Genomic DNA, 25,254 nt, shown 5'->3' with positions numbered 1-25,254 from the left:
TCGATGTAATCTTATTTTTTTTTAAATTAGGAACAGGGTTAGTATAAAATTTAATACCAGGCTTTGAATGCTGACAAAAGGAAGCACTGACATTTAAAATAACATCAGCTGTAAGTTTGGTGCAACTAATTAATCATATTGCTATTAAGAGTTGTTCAACACTCCCGCAACAGTACTTGATTGTGACTAATTGGTGGCTTGTGTTTTAGAACTTAGTGACAGTACACATGTCAATTTCATATATACAACAGATTCATAAAATACAGGTATTTCATATACTTTTAAATACATATAATGTAGGTGTTTTAATGAATATTATGTAGCTTAAGATTAGCTAATACCCTTCCACTTCCTTCACACTAATTATTAATGGGAGTAATGCTTAAAGTTAAAAAAAATCAAAGTTCTCCATTTAACCGTCATTGTATTCATTAGTTTATAATTTTCTTAAACATTTCTAGAATAACTAGTGATATTGAGATAAAACTTCTTAAAGATCATATAAAATGTTACAAAAGTTTCCATTTTCACTTGGCCTGATTTTGCCAATCTCTGGAAGCAGAGGGGGGAAAATTACCAGTTACAAAAAAAAAACAATTTTATTCTTGATGTAAAAATATATTTTAAGTTTATTTTTCAATAAATAAGCAGTAACTAAAAACTTGAGAAATTAAAAATTTACAATAAACAATAACTTCAAATACTGCTGAGGTAATTTTTCAGTTTTTTATATAAAATTGTAATATGTCAGGTGGTGAGGATTTTGCTTAATATATAATATATGTATATAATGTATATACAGATGCTTTACGATAATAAGCCACAATAAAATTCACTATTAGTACAAAAGTGCAGTCATCTACTTCACCTACTTATAAACATAATTATTTTGGAGGGACTCCAAAAGCTTGAGTGATCTGACACTGGAAATTGTTTCAGCTGGTTCTGCTTGGGCACAATTAATACTCTGTAATTTGTCATGATCCATCAAGCTATTCTTTTTTATATGTAAAAGAATAACAAACAGATATAAAAAATAAAACACAGTAGATTGTACATACTAGCACAGGAAGAATGTAGTATTCTAACAGAAGGAAACTTTTGCTGGTGACTGCCATAATTTTTTCTTTGAGCCATTGACTGATAACCAGTGCTTCTACCATCAGCTCTGCAAGGTGTTAAGCGTGAAGAGAAAGAAGCTGGTGAATTTTGGCGAATACTTCCTGGTGACTTTCTTCTATTTCTTGGAGATAAATTAGATTTCTCTTTTACTGCAGCAGGTATGTGCTCAAATTCATACAGAAAAACATCAGTATCCAAATTAACTAGGACCTGAAATATTATTGTAAATAAAATTTATTTTCAAAATATTTATTTATTATGAAAATATATGCTACACTCAAAAACATTACAAATGACCTGGCAAGAAACACCAGTCAATCCTGAAAATGACACATTCACAAGAATAACAAGAACCATGCCATGCTTATTTGGAAAGTAAGGAATGAAGAGATGTCCCATTATCTGAGTTCTATGTAGAACATCACTACACCCAGCTCATCAAAATGAATTCAATATTCATCCCTTACTAAGTAAAATATTTACACATCATCAAATGCACTTGTTCTGATTTGCTGCTCCCTGAATGACTGTTATTCAGTAATGAATATTAATGAATAACAGTCATCAAAGGATATAAATAATAACAAAACAAAAAAATAGAAGCAGTATATTATGTTTGTTTACAAAAAAATGTATATAATATGAAAAATAAGACTGAATAATAATAAAAATGAAACAATATATAAATGAAAAATAAAGTAATGATTAAAACAAAAAAATTAAAATTAGATTAAAAAGTTTCATAGATGTACAGTAGAGGGAAATTATCAATGAAAATAAAAACTGGAAAGTTGTTTTAAATACAAGAGGTTTTCAGAACCTGAAAATATACCTACATCCAATCCATTTACAACATTTATGCTGATTTCTCAAAGCTAGGATAAATTTTAACATTTGAATAAGGAAAATTCTGTTTAACATTTGTTCCGTTCCACGTCGAGCCTTCCAGTGCTGTGATCTAGTAGCTGTTAACTCTCACCGGAAAGTGAAGTTCGTACTAGCATTCTACATTAGAATCCTGCACAAGGCGGTTGCATTTTTCATTTTGTCCAGATGGACAATCAGTGTTACCTCATAGTTACTAGCATTCGGTACTCGAATCTGATCCAAGGCGGTCCATCATACTCTTAGTCCGGATGGACTCCATTCTTTGTTCAGATAAACATTAGCTTAACGTTTTATTTAATTTTATATTTTTTTATTTTTATATGTTAAGTTATACAAGACAATAATTCATTAAACCATTATTCAACAAGCAACAAGGCATTGTTGCTTGTTGAATAACCTATGAAAATACAGTCCAACTTGCTCTAAAATCTACCAATATTTATTGATACAAATAAAGATAAGAATAAATTCATAGTGCAATAAAGTACTGTATTGAAATATACAATAATACGTACTCTATCTTCTCCTTGATTATAAAGATAATGCACATTCCTGATTGGTCTCAAATTAGCACTAGGTCTTATAACTCTTAATAATAATCCTGTAGTTGAATCCCAAATCCTCAATCTTCCATCATCACAACCAGACAATATATAACCATGCTTTGTGACAACAAAACTAGTTACAGAGCTATAATTAAAAATAGACAAAAAACAATCTTTACTTACTTTTTTAAAAAATTTTCATTTTAAAATTATAAATATAGATAAGGAAATAGAATTGTTTAAACATAAAAAAACATATGATACAAAACCCAAGAAAGTAATACAATAAAAAGTGTCTAGTGAAAACATCTAAGATGGTTTATCTTAAAGTAAAAAAAATATTTTCTTTGCACAATAAAATAAAAATTATTTGGCTACTATAAATAGTTATCCAAATATATATAACAAAATCCTCATCTTAGAAGAATAATACATAGAAGCAATAGTTTTATTTTTAAATATTAAATGTACAGTATTAAATATTAAAATTTTATAGTTTTGTTAGGCATTTTCATGATTTGTAAATAAATTATGTATTTATACACAGAACAAGCCAAAGGATAAGTATGTGTTTTATGGTTGTGGAAATTACATTCAACTGGGTCAAATAAAACAAATTAACTGAAATATTAAGAAGCTAGAGTAAAGTGGAAAGATAATAAAGCTATTTAAAAATTGTACCTGAATCAGAAAACAGATAAGTTGCTCAAACTGAGTGGTTTGAGTTAGGAAGAGGAGTAAAGCAAGGATGTTTCTTATCACCAAACTTGTTTGATATACATGTTAAAAGACATAATAATGTTCTAGAAGTAAGATGAAGAAATCAGTGTTGAAGAAAAAAGAATAATTGTGTAAAGTGGCAAGTTTATTTTTGGAGATGAACTACAGAAGGTATTCAACAGATGACATAAAAATCAAAAGATACTGCGACAGAATAACATGAAACTGAATGTTAAGAAAACTAAAGCAGTAAGGATAAGAAATAATAAGGTAATGACTGTCTGCCCAAAAGAAGCAAGAAATGAACAAGAAAAACAGTACACACTTAGGTACCATGTTAAAAGAATTAAAAACAAAAAAAAACCAACAAAAGTAAAAACAAAGTAAAATCTATGCAATGACTGACTCTCTATAAAAAATATATTTAAATAAAATTATAAATATTTTAAATTAAGTTGTGTGAGTGTAAGCCTTGCATCATAAAAAAGCCAAATGACAGGAAAGTCCTGCAACTGTGTTGTCAGTGTTTTCTATACAAATTTTGTTGGAAATTCTTATTTGTTTATTGGCAATCTAACAAGGTTAATTTACAGCAAACCAAAAAAGCTTTTATTTAGAGTCTAATTTTTTGGGCTTTGCAATAATTTGTATGGAAAACACTAGAAATGATTTTGTGATCTATTTTATTTAACTTTTCAAATCGAAAAACATATGAAACAACACATTTTTCTTTAACCTGATTTCAAAGAATTTCAGTACAGCTTCATTTTCCTGTTATAGTGGAAATCAGAATAAAATATTTTGTTACCCATAAACTGAAAACATTTCCAAACATTTGTTTGAAGGAAATTTTTGCTTATATTAAAGTCCTAAATCAGCCACAAAAGTACTGCCACGTAAATCTGAATCACCCATGTATAATAATAAAATATATACAAACACACACACACGGTCTGTAAATAAAGCAATGAGACTGATTCAGAAAAACTTTTCATTTACAATCCAATTATACATGGAGTACAATTAAAGTCGGGAACAGGAAGAAGTCGCAGGGACTCAAGTCAGATGAATAAGGTGGTTGAGGAACTACAGGAATGTTTTTCTTTACCAAAAGCTCATTAATTGAGAGTGCATTGTCATGATGCAGCATCCAGTTGTCTTTGATGGCTGGTCTCATGTGAGCAAGTCTATTCCACAGTCTTTCAAGAATTTCTCAGTAAACATATTGATTTACAGTTTGTTCTGTAGGCAAAAACTCCTTATGGACAATGCCATTACTATCAACGAAACAAATTAATGTGGTTTTGATTTGCTCATTTTTGCTTTTTTGGGACATGAGTTTGAAGTGTGCGACACTTTGCTCTGGTGTTTTGTTTCCGAGTTGTACTCAAATATCCAAGATTCATCACCAGTAATAATATTTTTTTGAAAATCACAATTGGTTTCAATTCACCCTAGAAGATCATGGCACACTTCTACCCTGTTGTTTTTCTGTTCAATAATGACGTTTTTTGGGATCAATTTTGCACAAACCTTTTTCATGTCAAATTTGTTTGTCAAAATTTGAGGACTGTGGTATAGTTCAAATTCAATGTTGTACAATGATTTTGACAGTTAATTGCTGGTCATACCACAAAGTCTCTGATTCGCTCAACACTGTCATCACTTCTTGACATTAACAGTCTTCCAGAGCATGGATTATCTTCAACTGATTCCCAGCCATCTGAAAATCCTTTAAACCAACACAGAGCGTCATCTCCATAGGCCCTTTTCAATTTTGAAAAAGTTTCAGTAGCATGCTCATTAAGTTTAACATAAAACTTGATTGCACTAGGTTCCTCAAAATTAGTATCACTTTTTTGTAACACACAACAAACTTGTTTCATAAAAAGTTTGTTTACGTCTCACGTGGCAACAATATACTAAAAATATTAATACTTAATATAAATCAGCTGCTCATAATAAAACCATATGTTTGCTAGTAAATTTATAGTGTTGCCAAAACTTTGGCTGCCAAAAATAAAAAAAAATAGTCTCATTACTTTATTTATGGATCTCATGTATATATATATATATATATATATATATACATATCTGATCTGTATATATATATATATATATATATATAATTTAAATTGTCTAAAAAGGTGTAATTAATAACACTGATAGACAAAAGAAATGTTTTATAATGTTTCTCTAAGTGAGATACCATTTCTTGAATTTTTTTTGTGTACATTACAGATCTGTAAATACAATTTTTCTATCACCCGTTTTTAAAACAATTACTCTTCAAAAAAAAAATTGAGGAAAAATATAGTTATCTGTAAAATTTATAATTTTGCATGGCCATACGTGTGTTAGAATGATTTTTCTGATGCATTTCTTTTATATATAGCCTCAGGTACATCTCAAATTAATGTCCAACATTAATCGGCTAGCATGTTAGTATTCCATTTCCCTTTATAGCGGCTTTCCATACTGAAATGTCTTTGTGGAAATGTTCACAGTGTTCATCACTTATGTATTGGAGGTTATCCAGGAAAAATCCAGATGCGAGTGGAGGAAATGTATTTTTAAAGATATATTACACATCCCATAGCTCTGTATGAAGTAAGAAGTTGATTAACATTATCATGGTAATTGTTGGATTATTGTTTGCCGAGAATGTTTGTAAACATCTTTAAATGAAGTCAAAGCTGCACTTTCTACATTATTTAACATCAAGTTAAATACATCATCTTTGATCAACTCTCTTATTTGAGAACCAACAAATATTCCTTTTTTAATTTTTCCTTTACTTACATTTGGAAATTTCTACCTGATGTACAAAAATCTGGGACTATCCATTTTCATTGCTTTTACAAAATATTTCATTAGTCCTAGCTTGATATGGAGCGAGGGTAAAGATTTTTTTTGGGTTCAACTAAGGGCTCATGAATAATATTTTTCCTATTTAGAGTTAAGTTGTTGTCTCGTCTCTTTCACTCTTTGGTAACATATGTCTATCCCTAGCTCGGCTATCCCATTCGCAAAGAAAAACATGTACTTAGTATACCCTAACTGCATGCCTAACAAAATAGCCACAAATCACTACATATGTTTAAACTATGTTTTTTATAATTTATTTTTTCAAGAACATCTTTCATCACATCGTATGTCTCTTTCAAACAATAAGCGATTGGTATCGAAGGATATTTGTTACCGTTGTGTAGTAGAACCATTTTTAAACTATACTTGGGACGAATCTATGAAAAGACACCAGTCCTCAGGTTTATGAACTTGTCCTAAGTGCAACATAAGCTCATCAATATTTGTGCAATAAACCAAATTATTTTCATCAATAAAGAACTGAGAAAGTTCTTTTTGTCGGCTTCAAAAGCCCAAACTTTTTGTATTTTTTTGAAGTAACTTCCAACCTTGCAGTCTTGATCCTAACAGTTCAGCTCGATTTTTTGATAAATTTAAATTCCTAACCAAGTTATTTAATTCACCTTGTGATAAAATATGTGGCTTATTGGAAGATAATTCAAAATCAAAATCATTGTTGTCTTCTTCAGTACTGCCTGATTCTTCATTGCTGCTTTTGAAACATACATTCACAGGTGGCTCAGAAAGTAGAATAATTTCACTGTGAGGTACATATATATTATTTATAGCTTACAAATTATGTTACAAAGTTAAACAATAAAAAATGAGCTAACAAAATACAATATAGGAGCATAAAATGCTAACTATACGTTGAAAAAATGAAAGAATTCTTTTAATTAAAATTTAAAAATTTTTACAAAGTGGTGGGTGATAGAAAGATTCTGAGTTCATATTCGTTTTCAGTATAAAAAAAAAGATTAACTCATGCATCATATGTTAGGAAACAAAAATTATGTTTATCAGTGTAATTAACCTTCTACTACTAATAGTGGTCTGTGAAAATCCTACTAACAAGCTAACTGAAATATATTTATTTTTGTTAGCGTTTCAATTGACATGGCTTTATAAAATTTCATATTCATCCCTATCAAGACCATGAATGAACAAAACATGTTTCAGTGTTTCTTCTGAGAGTTGTGAATGACCTTTGTTTTCTGCCTAATTTCTAAGAGATGGCATGGTATTGTACACATGTCTCAGTTTTATATCTTTATATAAGAAATGTTAGTAAACTATATTTTTTTATGTATGACTTATTATATTTAAATATTTAATTTTAATTTTTTTTTTATATAAGTATTAATCATTTTATACATGAGCACTTATGGGTTGATAGCACTTATGATTTCACCACAGATGATTGAAAAATAGAATAATTTGGCATGTACCAAAGAAGGTATTGGTGATGTTGAGAGTTAGTGATGTGTCATAAAATGTCAAACAGTTTGGTTGGATTGTTGTTTCTCAGAAAATATGAACTGGTTTTCACTTCAGTACAAATTGTTTTTTCCTGCACAATAGTAACACTGCAAGGCACACAGGTTGAATTGCCAAACAGAGCTATTAACTCATTCTAACAAACATTAAATTCATTAAAATGAATAACTATTTGCAGTATACTAAGAACAGGTCATTTTCCTGACAAACTGTTGTTTTAATATTTTAATTTTAATAAAACAATTAAAATATTCTATAAGCTAACTGCTAAGATCAATCAGTTTCAAAAACCAAATAAATCTTGCTCATGAAAATAATGTAATATTAAAAGTAAAGTGCAGATTAAAAGGATAAAATGATATATGGTATTAGCTGGTGTCAACTGAAACACCCAAACATCCTGCAGCGCCAATGCATTAAGTAAAATATCAAAATGTAACTGTTGTTTTTAAACACAAAAACAAGCAGTTTAGCAAAGTAATGAAAATGAGTCATAAACATTAAGAGATTAATAATTCTGTTTTTCCCAGTAGTTTGCACAAACAATTAATTTATTTTTTTTAAACAATTTGTTTTCATTCAGGAGAAATAACAGAAATGCTACCCTCTATTCAGGGTGATACAGAAAATAAAAATTTAGTGAACAGCAGTGAAACTGATAAGGAAGATGAATATGAAAGTAAAGAAAAACATAACTACAATAGTGATGTTGCCATCAATGGTCAAACATCTGAAGTGGAGTGGTAGTGTCTCCCTTTCGTCTGAAAGATTCTGGGTTTGAATCTCTGTTAGATTTGGCATTTTTCACATGTTACAACATTCATTTCTTAACATCAAAAACAAAAAAAAAAAATGGAATAGGATAAATATAATTTTGCATACTTATATTTACCAGAGACAGAATAAATAAATAAAAAATATCCTTACAACAAAAATTAGATTCAAATGATCTGTTTGATTGTGGGTGATGTGCAAGCCCCTCTTCATAATATAATTTACCATCTATTGTGATTAAAACTGCCTGCCTGTTTGAATTTTTCAAACACTGGTGATAATTTCATTATATTTGGAGGCAACAAATATAAAGAATAACTGAAAATATGATTAATGCACAATATTAATAAATTTGAACATTTAGAAAAATATTATCTACAAATGTAGACACACTCATGAATGAGCAGATAAAATTCTGAACACATGAATCCAATTAGTTTACCTGTAATCGATATTTAATTCATTTGATCATAATAACTATCTATTTTTTGTACATGTAATAGAGTAATTCATTAAACTGATATATCATTTTATAATTTATGAAAAACTCATAAGCTAAGTTTGTCATTTTGGTACAATTTTAGTTGATTTTTTAAATTATACACATAGAAAAAATATAAATTTAACTATTGTTATCTTACCTTCCATGTGGACATTTAATAACTGGTGTGGATTGTGGCTCAGTTAACTTAAAACAGTATATAATTCCATCTGCTCCAGCTGTGATTAAATAATGTGATAGAATTGATGTTATTAACATTTTTTTTATTTCACCAGTATGAGTCATAGCAAATTGCTGAAAGATTTCAATAATATTTTAAAAGGAATTTAAGTTTAGTCTTGATCAATCATATTATAATAAAAATCTATTAAAATAGTATAAGATGTATGAAACTAAAAAATTTAATGTGTGCAAAGAACTTTTAAGTTGCGTCAATTCTATTAAAAAAAAAAAAATGATAGAAGATGTAAAAGGCTACTTATCCATATTAATAAACATAATTTTAAATAAAATATATTAAAAACACATATAACAGAAAATAAATACTAATTATATAAATATATAAAACATTAATTTACTCAACGTTATATAGAACACACAATTCACACCAAACTGACAACATTTAGTGAAGAAAGCCCAAATTGCTTATAGAACTACGAAAAAGATACAATATTTTATGGTAATGTAAGATACTCGCACAAAGTAAAATCATAACATGAGTGCTCTTTTGTTAGAAGTGATATGTTTATACTTAGATAAGGTTTGTTTTAGTGGTAAGTATTCTTTTACCTCATTGTATACAGAATGTTTCAGGCTGTGAAACATTCTTAAGGTAAGCCAGACTTAAGGTACTGATTCAAGACATTAAAATAAACATAATAGTTTATGTAGATGAATGTCCTTTCTTGCTACAATTTCCCTCTGTCTGGAATTATGAGTTTTTTTCAATAAAATTTATATCTTACGAACTAATAGTAATATTATAATGATAGCTGTTAACATGTACTCAAATCTTAAAAGATTGTGTTGAAAAATAGCGGAAATTGTTATAAAAGGATTATGCAATCTTGAAAATTTTGTGCCTACTTTCACTTATTAATAAGAGAAATTCTATTATCTATTATAATTCTATTATTATTATTATTATTATTAATTCAATTAGTGAAGAAAGAGAAATGAGCCATACAATTGTCAGACTGCATAATTTTTTTATCAACTTAACACTTTTTATTTGAATAAATAAGGTGATTTCTTTTAACAATAAAAGGCTTAACATTTAATCTAAAACGTAATTTTATAAAATTAACATTTACAGAGCAATTAATAGATAGAATAATTTTAATGGTTGATGTTAAGGAATTTTTAAAGATATTTTCAAATATGTGTATTTTGAGAACATATTGTGGGTACGTGATCACCAAATTTATTAAAATAAGTTTGTTGCTTCTTCAGAAAAAGTTATTAAAAAAACACAAAATGGCGAATGGAGAAAATCAGTGAAATAGAGCATTTGTCCACATAAATGATTTCATTTATTTTGATGTCCTGAATTAATCCCTTAAGTATGACCAACTCTTGGGACACTAAAATTGGAATTTGAGAAAATTCCCGTTTGATCAACCATTTTATTCTATGAAAATTGGAGTCTGGCCATGTCTAATAGTTTTCAGCATTAATGACATCCAAGAATTACCAAGACCATTTAATGAACAGTACTGTTAATTGAAAAAAAAATTACAGTCACAGCTTGTACAGCAAACTCAACAATAAGATGTTGCAAGATTTTTTTATGGTTTTTAGTTCCTCTATTACTCCAGACCTTTCTCTTCCTAAGATTTATATATTGGAGCTTTTAAAGTGTAATATTTATTCAAATAACCCTCATACAATTTACAAAATCAAAATACTTTCTAAACTGTATTTTAATTACTATGCAGAAACACTAAAAAAGTATTTTAAATATTATTTTGTTACAGTATGATTAGTTTTTCCACAAATGTAGTTTTAAAAAAAATATTAATTTATAAAATCATAAGCTACGTAAATAATTAATTATTTGGTAATATTAATAAGTATGCTATTAGGTGTCCATGACTTTAGATAAGCTATTTGTTTAACAAATCATAATGAAAGAACACAATGTAAGATAATTTAGTTATTTCTTGTGTTAACTTAAATTGGCAGTAAAGTCAATTTAAGAAATGTAGGATTAAATATGTAGAAATATGTAGAAATGTAGTAAATATGATAAAGTAAAAGAGGTTGATATGTTGGATGAGTTTAAATAGTATATATTTAATGAATTAAAATTTTTAATAGGCACCTACAAAGCAACTAGTTTGGCTTCTGCAATGCACAGTCAGGAAACAGTCCTCCTGAGAGTCAAGGGTTGTACAACTGAACTCCCTCTCATTGGTGTAGTTTACAGACTTGTCCAGGAATTAGTAATAAAGGTACCACTAATCATCATTAAAATTATTTACTCAAAAGTGTTATAATAGTTTTTTAAAAATCTGAATGTGCACTTAAAACATTATATTTTAATGAATAAGTTATATAAATAAAATATTCAACTTACACATATTAATTTTTTCTTAGGCAAACTGTATTTTTTTATTACACCATTTAATAAACCAGTGTAAATAAGAGTTTTATCATTCAAAGTTAATAATAAAGAGGTTACAACATGCTGATCTTCAAATGACCACTTAATGATACAGCATCCAATATCAAATACTGTAAATTAAAATAAGCTCAGTATCACAAAACTATGTTAAATGCTACAGATTTTTATTAATTAAAAAGCAGTCAGCAGAATATAATAAAACTGTTTCCATTAATTATAATAAAACTGTTTTTACTAGAAAAATGGGCAAAGCTTTTTACAGTAGTTATGGTACATTCATTTTCAAGAAGGAAAATGAATCCTGATGAAGAATTGAAGCTGTTACTCCATAGTAATGACAAACAATTTGATACTAAGTCAATAAAAAAATTAGTGAAAATTGTTTCTTTTCAGTCTTAATCTATTGCTGTAATTTCCAAATGTTTCTTGGCCATAAGTTAGTGATTTTTGGGTAAACAGACATTATATAGTAATTTTTGTTACAGATACATTTAGCATCAGTTCTAACATTTTTGCAATTTCCAAAATGAAGGGGTTGAATTGTAACACATTTTTACTGGAGTGGGACGAGGACAATGTATTCCAACACTGAGTGAGACAAAGCAGCAGTCAATGTAATGGTAGTACTCAGTATTCCTATGACAAAGATTATTTTGACAAAAAATTGAAGGCCACCATTTCTGGGATTCAAAAGGAAAGTTAATTTACTTATTAAATTTCTAATACGCATAATTAACACAAAACTCTCAAAAATACTTTAATAAGCTATTCAAAACATGAAATGCTAAACAACATCCTCAGTTTATGCTCCAACTCATACAGCAAGTTATATTTGACATTTTTTATCACTATTCCTACACCTCAAACCTATCTCAAAGTAATTACTTGCATTTCTACAATTTACGCTATATATGCATCATAGAGTTTTGAAAGTGAAAAAAAAAATTAATTCAGTAAATAAATCTCTTTACTATAATAGATACATAATACATTATATAGATCACATCATTATATAGTACAGGAACTTGAAATTATAAATTATACAAAAAAAGTAAATGTGATTAAAGTTCATATTAATTATTTAAAACATACACATGAAATAATGCTAATATTAAATATAAAGCATTACTACAAAATAATTCACAATTTAAAAGGTGTAACTAAATATTATTTTAAGCACTTATATTTAAACCAAAAATAAACCAATAACAGTGAATGTTAAAAAAACACTCACAAGTAAACGAGTTTAAATTACTTTAAAGTCATACGATTTTATTTTTAAAAATGTGCACTGCATTTTTACAATGTTAACATGATCAGCAGTAATAGTCACTGTGTAAAATTATTCAAAAGTGAAAAATTAATATCAATTGTTTTATTAATACATAATATTAAATTTTATCGTGACAAAATTATTACTTAATTTGATACTAATTTACAATACTACAATTAACAATAAATAAAAACAATTAATATTTAATTGAACTGAATATAAAGTGAAGAACATGATAAAACGGACACAAAATTACATCAATTTTCAGCCAAAATGCAGCTATTTGTTAACATATTTAAAAAAAATAGAATGTCATTTTTGTTCTAAATAAAAGGCTTAATATTTTAGCTAAACATATATTTTGATAAAACTAATATTTACAGAGATATAACAGATTGAAAAATAAACATGGCCACCATTTTGTAATTTGCAAAGAAGTTCTGATTTTTTGCTAATTTTAAAACTTTATACCAAAATGCTTACAAAACAAAATGGCAGATTTGGGAAGAACGAAGGAGAAATAGCCATTTTTCCTAAGAAAATTTTTTGTTTAGTTTTACAAGTGGAATCTAAAAAAGTATAGCCCACTATTTTAGAAACACTCTGTATATAATAATTAATAAAATCATTACCCATGATAATGGATGAATTTTTTGACATGTGAAAAACACTAAGCCTTAGCAGGTTCTGAACTCAGAAATACATTCACCTTGCATTGGAAATCAGTGTAAATAAATAGATATGCATGTTGATTTTAATAAACTATTTATTACTTATTTTTTGTAATTTTAAAACTAACTTCATAAAATGCTGTCTAAAATGAATCACCATTGTAATATAGTGGCTGCAATTATGGATTTAATATAAGAATGTATGTTAAAATTAATATTAGATCAGTCAGGAATTGACACTAGGTCAGTTGTACTTTGGTTTTTAACATTTATTAGTACAGAATAAAAATACAAAGCATATTTATTCTATACAGCATATTTTTAATCTACATTATTTTAATATGTAGTCTTCTACATATTTTTTTGAGCTCTACAATTTTTTTTTTTCAGTGTGGAGAGCTTGTGGATCCCTACTTCATAAAAAGTTTAAGGACATATCAAAAGCCAATTGCTCACAAATTCATCTACTTCATTGTTGCTCTGTAATCGTTGTTCTACCAGCACCTCCACTGATTGGCCTAAAAAAAGAAATTGCAAGGGTATAAATCTGGAATATACAGGTGATGTTTTAAGGTTTTCCAGTAAATTTCATCCAGATTTTCCTGTTGCACACAACTATATGAGGCCTACCATTGTAGGGCTCATCTTTGATTGGCTGCTGTTAGCTTTCACTTTGTCTAACAGCTGACAGTAACATGCAGCATTCACAATGCGATGTTGGTGGTGAAAATTGACAACTAATATGCCTCTTTGATCCCAAAAGACAGTTGCAAGAACTTTTTCAGCTAGAAGATGTGTTTTCCCCTTCACAGTGGAAGGCTCTCGTTTCCTACGCCACTCCATATTCGCAGATTTTAACTCAAGCGTTTAGTGAAGAACTTATGTTTCATCACACGTGACTATTCAATGTAAAAAATGAATTCTTGTTACAATAGATTCCAGAGCCTTTGGCAAATTTCCTCTCTTTTTTTCTGTTTAGCCTCCGGTAACTACCCGTTTAGATAATACTTCAGAGGATGAATGATGATGATATGTATGAGTGTAAATGAAGTGTAGTCTTCTACATTCTCAGCCCATTCCTGAGATGTGTGGTTAATTGAAACCCAACCACCAAAGAACACCGGTATCCATGATCTAGTATTCAAATCCGTGTAAAAATAACTGGCTTTACAAGGACTTGAACGCTGGAACTCTTGGCTTCCAAATCAGCTGATTTGGGAAGACGCGTTCACCACTAGACCAACCCGGTGAGTTTTGGCAAATTTCCTGTCCAGCCTGTTCCTCACTTTAGGTCAAAAGTCTATAAATAATGGAATGGGTATCAGTGATAATAGGCTCAACCAATTCATCAACTATAAGATGTTGATAATTTTAAATGACGTCATTAATTGATCAAATGTTATCAACTGTCATACTTGAATGCTATTATGACTTATTTCCTACATCTTCACACCTTCTTTTAAAATTGCTGGTCTAATCTTAGACTTGGGTACATGACATCATATTTCTTAACCACACACGGTCTAATCAAAATTTCAGAAAGTTTAATGCCCTTATTTATGAGAAATTTCACAATTATACACTGCACAACCAACAAAAGAAAATCTTGATCTGACATAACACTACTGGCCAGAGAAATATAAATAACGAAGCGACTAGAGCATCCATCTCCCCACATCTCTGCCAACAAATCCCACTGCACCAGCCCACTCAATTTCATATAGAAGCCGAAAGGCAAAAGTCCAGTTTATATTTGATTGACCTTCATAGTGAATAAATACATAAAGTAATATTTACATATAACATTACTATGCTATTTTAAAGGTAATTTGTTTAAGTACATACATACACAAATAATTTAAACTTAATTTATAATATTCTAAATCTTAACACTAAAAATTAGTAACATATGATATTTTATTATTTTACAAGAAACTTAATAATTAGTTGATTTGTATAAATTACCTTTGATGGTTTTATCAAATGATGCTGAAACAACATAATTGCAATTTACATCAATTGCTGATATAGTTTTTGTATGGCCAATAAATATTTTCTCAGCAATTTTCAATTTAAAATCCCAAAGCCTTGTAAAATTGAAAGATAAACATAAAATTAATTAGATACTTAACAGCACTGATTATAGATTTTCCATAAACTTGGAAAGCCAATAAAATACTTATCGTAAGTACAAATTTAACACATTCTTCCAAGTATGTGCACTTCCTTCTTGCGTTCACATGAAGGAGAAAAAAATTAGAAAAAAATTATGTATATATATGACATGATAAAGTAAGAATCAAAAACTCTCTGCATTTTCACATAACAATAATGGAGGCGCCTTCCTTGGTAAAATATTCCAGAGGTAAAATAGTCCCCCGTTCGGATCTCCGGGTGGGGACTACTAAGGAAGGGGTCACCAGAAAATTAAAAAATAACATTCTACGAGTCGGAGCGTGGAATGTTAGAAGCTTAAAAAAGGTTGGTAGGCTAGAAAATTTAAAAAGGGAAATGGATAGGGTGAATGTGGATATAGTAGGAATTAGTGAGGTTCGGTGGAATGAGGAAGGCGACTTTTGGTCAGGTGATTTTAGAGTAATTAACTCACCGTCAAATAATGGGCAGGCAGGAGTAGGTTTCGTGATGAACAAGAAGATAGGGAGGAGAGTGGAGTATTTCAAAACGCATAGCGATAGAATCATTGTAATAAGGATAAAATCAAAACCTAAACCGACAACGATTGTTAACGTTTATATGCCTACAAGCGCCCATGATGATGATGAGGTAGAGTGTGTATACGAAGAGATTGATGAAGCAATTAAACATGTAAAAGGAGATGAAAATTTAATAATAGTTGGAGATTGGAATGCAAGCATTGGAAAAGGCAAGGAAGGAAATATAGTGGGTGAATATGGGCTGGGCAAAAGGAATGAAAGAGGGGACCGACTTATAGAGTTTTGCACGAAGTATAATTTAGTAATTGCCAACACCCAATTTAAAAATCATAATAGAAGAATATACACTTGGAAAAAGCCAGGCGATACTGCAAGGTATCAGATAGATTATATCATGGTTAAACAAAGATTTAGAAATCAACTCGTTGACTGCAAAACTTACCCTGGAGCAGACATTGATAGCGACCATAATTTGGTGATAATGAAATGTAGATTGGGGTTTAAAAACCTGAAGAAAAGTTGTCAGATGAATCGGTGGAATTTAGAGAAGCTTGAGGAAGAGGAGGTAAAGAAGATTTTTGAGGAGGACATCGCAAGAGGTCTGAGTAAAAAAGATAAGGTAGAAAATGTAGAAGAAGAATGGGAGAATGTTAAAAAGGAAATTCTTAAATCAGCAGAAGCAAACTTAGGCGGAATAAAGAGAACTGGTAGAAAACCTTGGGTTTCAGACGATATATTGCAGCTGATGGATGAACGTAGAAAATATAAGAATGCTAATGATGAAGAAAGTAAAAGGAACTATCGGCAATTAAGAAATGCTATAAATAGGAAGTGCAAACTGGCGAAAGAAGAGTGGATTAAAGAAAAGTGTTCAGAAGTGGAAAGAGAAATGAACATTGGTAAAATAGACGGAGCATACAGGAAAGTTAAGGAAAATTTTGGGGTACATAAATTAAAATCTAATAATGATTTATAATATGAAAGGTAAAGTCGATAGATGGGTGGAATATATTGAAGAGTTATACGGAGGAAATGAATTAGAAAATGGGTGTTATAGAGGAAGAAGAGGAAGTTGAGGAGGATGAAATGGGAGAAACAATACTGAGATCTGAATTTAAGGGAGCATTAAAAGATTTAAATGGCAGAAAGGCTCCTGGAATAGACGGAATACCTGTAGAATTACTGCGCAGTGCAGGTGAGGAAGCGATTGATAGATTATACAAACTGGTGTGTAATATTTATGAAAAAGGGGAATTTCCGTCAGACTTCAAAAAAAGTGTTATAGTAATGATACCAAAGAAAGCAGGGGCAGATAAATGTGAAGAATATAGAACAATTAGCTTAACTAGTCATGCATCAAAAATCTTAACTAGAATTTTATACAGAAGAATTGAGAGGAGAGTGGAAGAAGTGTTAGGAGAAGACCAATTTGGTTTCAGGAAAAGTATAGGCACAAGGGAAGCAATTTTAGGCCTCAGATTAATAGTAGAAGGAAGATTAAAGAAAAACAAACCAACATACTTGGCGTTTATAGACCTAGAAAAGGAATAAAATGTTCAGCATTTTAAAAAAATTAGGGTTCAAATACAGAGATAGAAGAACAATTGCTAACATGTACAGGAACCAAACGGCAACAATAACAACTGAAGATCATAAGAAAGAAGCCCTAATAAGAAAGGGAGTCCGACAAGGATGTTCCCTATCTCCGTTACTTTTTAATCTTTACATAGAACTAGCAGTTAATGATGTTAAAGAACAATTTAGATTCGGAGTAACAGTACAAGGTGAAAAGATAAAGATGCTACGATTTGCTGATGATATAGTAATTCTAGCCGAGAGTAAAAAGGATTTAGAAGAAACAATGAACGGCATAGATGAAGTCCTACGCAAGAACTATCGCATGAAAATAAACAAGAACAAAACAAAAGTAATGAAATGTAGTAGAAATAACAAAGATGGACCACTGAATGTGAAAATAGGAGGAGAAAAGATTATGGAGGTAGAAGAATTTTGTTATTTGGGAAGTAGAATTACTAAAGATGGACGAAGCAGGAGCGATATAAAATGCCGAATAGCACAAGCTAAACGAGCCTTCAGTAAGAAATATAATTTGTTTACATCAAAAATGAATTTAAATGTCAGGAAAAGATTTTTGAAAGTGTATTTTTGGAGTCTCACTTTATATGGAAGTGAAACTTGGACAATCTGAGTATCTGAGAAGAAAAGATTAGAAGCTTTGAAATGTGGTATGCTATAGGAGAATGTTAAAAATCAGATGGGTGGATAAAGTGACAAATGAAGAGGTATTGCGGCAAATAGATGAAGAAAGAAGCATTTGGAAAAATATAGTTAAAAGAAGAGACAGACTTATAGGCCACATACTAAGGCATCCTGGAATAGTCGCTTTAATATTGGAAGGACAGGTAGAAGGGAAAAATTGTGTAGGCAGGCCACGTTTGGAGTATGTAAAACAAATTGTTGGGGATGTAGGATGTAGAGTGTATACTGAAATGAAACGACTAGCACTAGATAGGGAATCTTGGAGAGCTGCATCAAACCAGTCAAATGACTGAAGACAAAAAAAAAAAAAAAAAAAAATATATACTGGTTGCATATAACAGACATGTATGAATAGAGAAAAAATTAGTATAACATCACTACTTATAAATTCATGCAAATTTAAATGAAAATATATTTCAAGTTTGTTCAAACAGTGAATAAAATAATACTCAAACAGGGTGAATGATTCTAACACTCGCTAACCAAAATTGATAAATCAAACTGTTGACAATATACATTTATCTACCATATTACTGAATTCACATAAATTTATTATCCCCAACATAGAACCTTCCAAATAATCCAATACAGATTTGTTCAGAAAAAACAGACTACACAGATTTTCTTAACTATCACAAATATGAAAACTTTTGACAGATCGGAAAATGAATTTACACCAAACGAATGCACTAAATTTCAACTAATCACAATTTCTCATTTTGTAACCGATCGTAGCACAAAGAAGCAAGTGACTGATCGGAATGCACCAATTTGTATTAACGAATTATTGATGAAATCACTCTGAAAACTTAAGTCTTGCCGAACCACATTATGAAATTATCTTGATTGTTACTGCATTAAATTTTCTGATAAAGTAAATAAAACAATGAGTATGGTTACAATTTACTATCTCAAAACCTTTATAATTTATTACATTTAGAATGACTTAATTTAACACTTGAAAGGATTTTACTTAATGGCTTTGGTATTTTTTCATAAACGCAAAAAAAATATTCCTTATTGTAAAAGTAAAAAAGGACTCATTCAATTTTATTATTTTCTTCTTGCTGGCCAATGTATCAATGACTTGTTTTTGTCAGATACAACTTCTTGGAAAATCCAACTTCTTGGAAAATAATATCAAAGCTTTGCATACTACTGATGCAAAGCTCCTTGTAGAATAAGGATTTCAACATTATCCCTTAAGTTGAAGGATTAGTCATTCACTTATCATGATGAAATAAATTCCTCCAGTTAATACATTTCTGAAAAAACAATGGTCTTACACCTTTCCGCACAAAAACTCGTTCACATTAGGCGAATTGCATGTATGTTGCACAGCTTCTCTAGGATTTTCTGTTCCCATATTCATACATTGTACTAATTCACTTTTCCATTAATAAGAAGTGTACATTTATCATCAAAAATTAGGGAAAGAAACCATCTTCTTTGCCTAACATGTTCCTGCATGTCCACACTGAAATTTATACACAAGACTTCATCACTAACACTTTGTATTAATATATAGATATTCTTTTGTATATAATATACAAATGAATCAATTTGTAATTTTAAAGTTGCTAATTATCAATATAATCAATTTCACTAAACTCCTTTAAAAAAATAACATCATAGAATAAACAGTTATTATTAAAATAATTCTGTTTATTAAATGAGTAATGATGTCAAAAACTGCGTGTGACTTATTACTGGGTTGACCTTGTATATTATCTTTGGTTTTGACCAATTTCATTTTGTTTTCTGCTGAATTGTGATGATGGAATATGCTCTGTAGTTCCACTTTTAGTCACTAAAAATGTAGAAATAATATATTACAAAGGTCATTCAATAATTAAGCAGACGGACATTTTTAGTGAAGGAAACACTTAATGCAGGCAATTGAAACCTTGAGTGTTAGCTGGCAACCTTGTGAACAGTGTTAGTCAGCTGTTCGATTGACATTACGTCAACATAACCTCTAAATTCTTAGTTACGATGTTATGTCTCTTGAAGAAAGTACTTTTGAAGAACAGAGTTCTGTGATCCAATTTTTACTTTCGAAAAGTGTACAACCATCAGAAATATTCTCTCGGATGAACAAACAAGGCAGTAATTGCATGAACCATACGAGTTTTTACACATTAAAACAAAGTGTACTACCATAAGGCTTGTGCAAGGTGGGTTCCCAGAGAGCTTATTGTTCATCACAAAGCCGATAAATTTTGCATTTGCACCAAACTCAAAAATCAATGAAGACGATGCATTTTTGGACAGGATTTTAACCCGTGATGAAATTTGGATACATTATTTTGAGCTGGAGTGCTATCATCAAAGCATGCAATAGAAACACCCTAAATCGCCTGTTTGTAAGAAATTCAAAACACAACGATTGGCTGGTAGGTCATGTTAACCATCTTTTGGAGTGTCCATGGTCCAATTTTCTGTGATTATTTGGAGAAGCAATGCATTATTAACAGCCTATACTACTCAGTCATGACTGAGAACAAAGTCAAGCCTGCGTTGAAGAGGAAATTTCTGGGATGGCAGAGGAAAGGCGTGCTTTTTATTCAAGACAATATTCGACCTCATACAGAACAACTGATACTGGAAACTATTGGCAGGGTTGGGAGCTCCTACCTCGTCCTCCTTACAGCCCTGACCTTGACCCTTTGGATTTTTATCTGTTTGGTCTGATGAAAGAAGCTTTATATGGTATCAACTTTAATGACAATGAAGGGGTAAAGAAAAAGTACAAAACTAGCTTCGTGATCAAGGTAAAGAATTCTTCACTGAGGGGATAAAAGGATTGAGTAAGAGCAAAGAAGTTGGTGGGGATTATGTAGAAAAGTAGACAAAAAATTGTATTTATTTAATAAACCATTTTTACTGTGCAGCTATTTGTCTGTTTAATTATTGAATGACCCTCGTAGTTTGACTTTTGATAGAATTTATACCAAAATAAATCTGACACTGACATTACCATACCACTTATGTACTGAAAGCTACGCAAACATGTAAAGTTGTCATAATTATTTATGAAGTTGTGGGGGTTGTCCAAAAGTAATTAACTGTACACAAAAAAGAAGACATGGAACAACTCATGGCAAATGGCAGTGTGTAGCCTGAAGTGTCATGAAGCACGCCGGGGTTCATTAAGTTTGTGATAATGATAGTGCAGTCCAAAGATGAGGCAGAAATGAATTTGAGTCACAAACTTTAAGCAATGCACATACATCAAAAGTATCTAGTACATCAACATTAAAAGAAGTGGTCTATAATCATGATTGTACTCATAATTAATTTCCTAATAAAATTATGTGAAAAACAAATTGACAAAAAGTTAAAATTTTGGTTGAAGAAAAATAAAATGAAACAAGCACTGAGTTTGGTTAGATACTAGTGATTTTGATGTCTGATAACACCAAAAATAAAAAAAAAATAGTATTACAAAAATTTTTAAAAACTTGCTTTATACTTTTTAGTCACACTTTAATCAAATTATTACCATACATTGCATGACTGTGATTAGATTAATTTGGATTTCAAAAGATAACATCATATATTGAAATTTCTAATATTATAAAATATCAAACAAATTTTCAGTCAAACATTTACTATATAAAGTAACGAAATAGTGAAGTATTTGACTGTTGAAATACAATTGTAAATTAACATAACCTTACTTCCATCCTTAACTTACCCCCCTGAATAGGAGGATGTTTGCAAAAGTAATGGTGGAATATTGTATTATCACCTGACCTTAGTAACTGAAAAGTTTCATCAATAGGCAATGTATGGCAGGGAAACATGTTAAATTATTACACCTGCACCCTTAATTTACCCTCGTACAGAGGGATGTTTGCAAAAGTAATGGTGGAATATTGTATTGTCACCTGACCTTAATAACTTTGCAATATTTCATTAATAGGCAATGTCAGGAAGTATGTAAAATTAAGGATGCAAGATTTGAGGGCAAACATGAAAAAAGTAAAAACAAAAGATTCTGGGCAAAAAGTGTGCAGTACGATTCAGAATTCGAGAATCACAGGAAATGGAGTAATAAATTAAAGCTACCAGGAAGTAACTTAACTTGGAATATTTCAACATAAATAAATATCTTATTTTATATAAATATGAAATGGAGGTTACAGGATCATGTGCTATTGAGTCCTAATGTTGTCTACCCCTTTATATTCGGAATAAAAAAAATTCTCTTTTAAATTTGAAAAACAAACCACTCTAATAAAACTTCATTACATCCTTTGTATTACATAAATTATTTATATAATAATGATAATAAAATAATAAATAAAAAAACAACCTTACGGTAGCATCAACACTTCCAGTTATAAAATGATTATTATCAGGGTGTAATTTAAGACATGTAATAGGACCAGTGTGTCCAATGAATTTATTTTGTAATGGACAACCAGTTACAAGTGAATGTACAACCATTGTGTTAGATTTATCTGTAGTAATCAGGAACTTGCCATCTGAAGAACATAATGTCATACGGTTATATCGATACCTGAATCAGCATCACAAATAATAAAATAAACTCTATTATTGTTTGTTACAAGTTAGATAAACTAAATTATTAAATGAAATTAATTAAAAATAAATAAAAAGCATGGAATTTATTTACAATAAACTTAACTGCAGTGAAAGAGTATGAAAAAAATTTATTTTCCAGATTATAAAGTTTTCAGTTTTGGTTCCACTTATATATCTGATTACTTGAATTTAGTGGCTGGACTTTTAAGTTAACATAGGATATTTTAATATTAAATTTCTAACAATTAATTTAAGGAAACATAATATAAATAATTAACATTAATATAAAATAACTTCCTTGCAAGCGCTACAAACGTTACTTTATTATTTGACATGCAATAATGCATTACTGAAAAGTAATGATCTTTTTCTTCACAAGTATTCTAACTCTAACTAAATTAATCTAGAATGAAAACAAATAAATTATGCTTTACTAAAAAAAAACAAAATAAATAAATTCTGGTTTTGCTATCAAAGAAAAATTTCCACTAATAAAAAAAAAAATACAAAAGTTGGATAGAAGAAGATTGGAGAAACGTACTACCTCTGATAAGAACTATTTTTTAATCAATATATCCACTGATAACTGCACTTGCTGAATATGTCCAATAAAACTTTTTCAGCAACATTCATTACAGATGAAGGAATGATAAACAGCAAATATATTTTAAAATCCTTAGCTCTCAGTTTTTCCCACAATTAAAGTGGCTATATCAGGTAACAATATTAGAAAGTTGCAAATCATGAAGCAAAAAGCTTAAAAAAAAAGGACAAGGTTTAAATGTACAGGATCCGGCATATAAACCTGACGATTTTTGAGGGAGAATAATTAAACTGTGTTTCGTACCATTAAAACATTTAATATATCAAATTAAGATAAATTTTTGCAATTTATAGTGAATTACTTACATATATTTTTTTTATTTGAATATTATGTAGTCCAAATGTTTTCTATTACTCCTCACACACTCACTTAACCTCATTCTAAAATTTGACATTGCTCGCTCAATCATCACTTGTGGAACTGCTTCAATTTCTCGTTGAATGGCCTCCTTGAGTTCTGCAATTAACTGTAGTCGACTACTGAAAACTTTATGTTTGAGATGTACCCCCACAGAAAAAAATCACAAACAGCCAGATCAGGTGAACGCGCTGGCCAAGGAATGTCGCCAAATCGGGAAATCAAATGTCCAGGAAAAGTTTCTCGCAGAATATCCATTGCGACTCTCGCCGTATGGGCGGTGGTACTATCCTGTTGAAACCAAATTTCATGTCCTTAAAAGTCATTCAGTTTCGGTCGCAGAAATTCATTCAACATGTTTACGTATCGATGAGATGTTACTTTTACTCTGCGATTTAACTCCTCAAAAAAATATGGGTCAATTATGCTGAACTTTGAAACCGCACACCACTCTGTAACATATTGATTGTGAAGTGGTTTTTCAAGAATTTGCCGTGAATTATGCGATGCCCAATAACGGTAATTTTGTTTATTCACAAATCCTGGCAGATGAAAATGCGCTTCGTCACTTAAAAGAATAATGGCATCCTGGTGGACATTTTCGAGCATGACCTCGCAAGCTGCTTTGCGAGACGCCCAATCATTTGCATTAAGTTGCTGCACTAACATCATCTTACACGGATGGAATTTTAGGTCGGCATGAAGAATTCGTTGTACACTTCGATCAGAAATGGCTAGCGCAGCAGCATGTCTCACTGCTGAACGTCGTGGAGACCGCGTAACGGCTAACCTTGGCGTTAATGTTTTCAGGCGTTTCACAGTCCGTTTTCGTCCTGTTGGTTTCATTTTTAAAGCAGACGATGTGTTCCTAAAATTCTTCACCCACAACAATATCGTATTCCTACTAGGAACAGACGCGTGTCGATTTAAATTGAAATGTCTGCGAAATAAACGCTGTGTTACAATCACATAGTCATTATTTTTAAAATAGGCTTCAATCACAAACGCTGGTTGTTCACCCGACCACGACATACTGGCTACTGAAATAGCATGAATAGACCTGTCGATGTACAACACTCTCGCCTTCTGATTGACAGTGGTGCTAACATAACAATTACTACAAAATCGTCAGATTTATATGCCGGACCTTGTATTAAAATGGACAGAAAATTTGCAGAACATGAATGCAGTTAAAATTCTGAAGTTTATTTTCAAAGTAAAAATTTGTGAAAAGAATAACTGCACTGCAAATACTGTCTTAAAACTTACTGCCTTTAAATATTAATTCAAGTGAAAAT

At 30.2% G+C, this 25,254-nt stretch overlaps 1 protein-coding gene across 2 annotated transcripts in view; it reads right to left on the bottom strand.

The window, feature by feature from the left end:
• Positions 1-24,299, bottom strand: part of LOC142330264 (F-box/WD repeat-containing protein 10-like) — a 36,864-nt gene extending 12,565 nt beyond the window's left edge. Inside the window, exons 1-6 of one of the 2 annotated variants that reach the window (XM_075375453.1) lie at positions 23,905-24,299; positions 15,452-15,573; positions 11,495-11,652; positions 9,056-9,210; positions 2,526-2,700; positions 1,062-1,332 (exon numbers count right to left, since the gene is read on the bottom strand). In XM_075375453.1, coding sequence (XP_075231568.1) covers positions 1,062-1,332; positions 2,526-2,700; positions 9,056-9,210; positions 11,495-11,652; positions 15,452-15,573; positions 23,905-23,906 — 883 coding nt within the window. In that variant the 5' untranslated portion in view covers positions 23,907-24,299. The remainder of the gene's footprint in view (positions 1-1,061; positions 1,333-2,525; positions 2,701-9,055; positions 9,211-11,494; positions 11,653-15,451; positions 15,574-23,904) is intronic. The other variant, XM_075375454.1, reaches the window with a different exon arrangement.
• Between the last annotated feature and the right edge of the window lie 955 nt (positions 24,300-25,254).

The sequence above is a fragment of the Lycorma delicatula genome, chromosome 9 (genome assembly GCF_047948215.1).
Source record: "Lycorma delicatula isolate Av1 chromosome 9, ASM4794821v1, whole genome shotgun sequence".
Classification (NCBI taxonomy): domain Eukaryota; kingdom Metazoa; phylum Arthropoda; class Insecta; order Hemiptera; family Fulgoridae; genus Lycorma; species Lycorma delicatula.
Note: the sequence above shows the minus strand (reverse complement) of the source record. Positions and strands in the feature narration are given on the sequence as shown.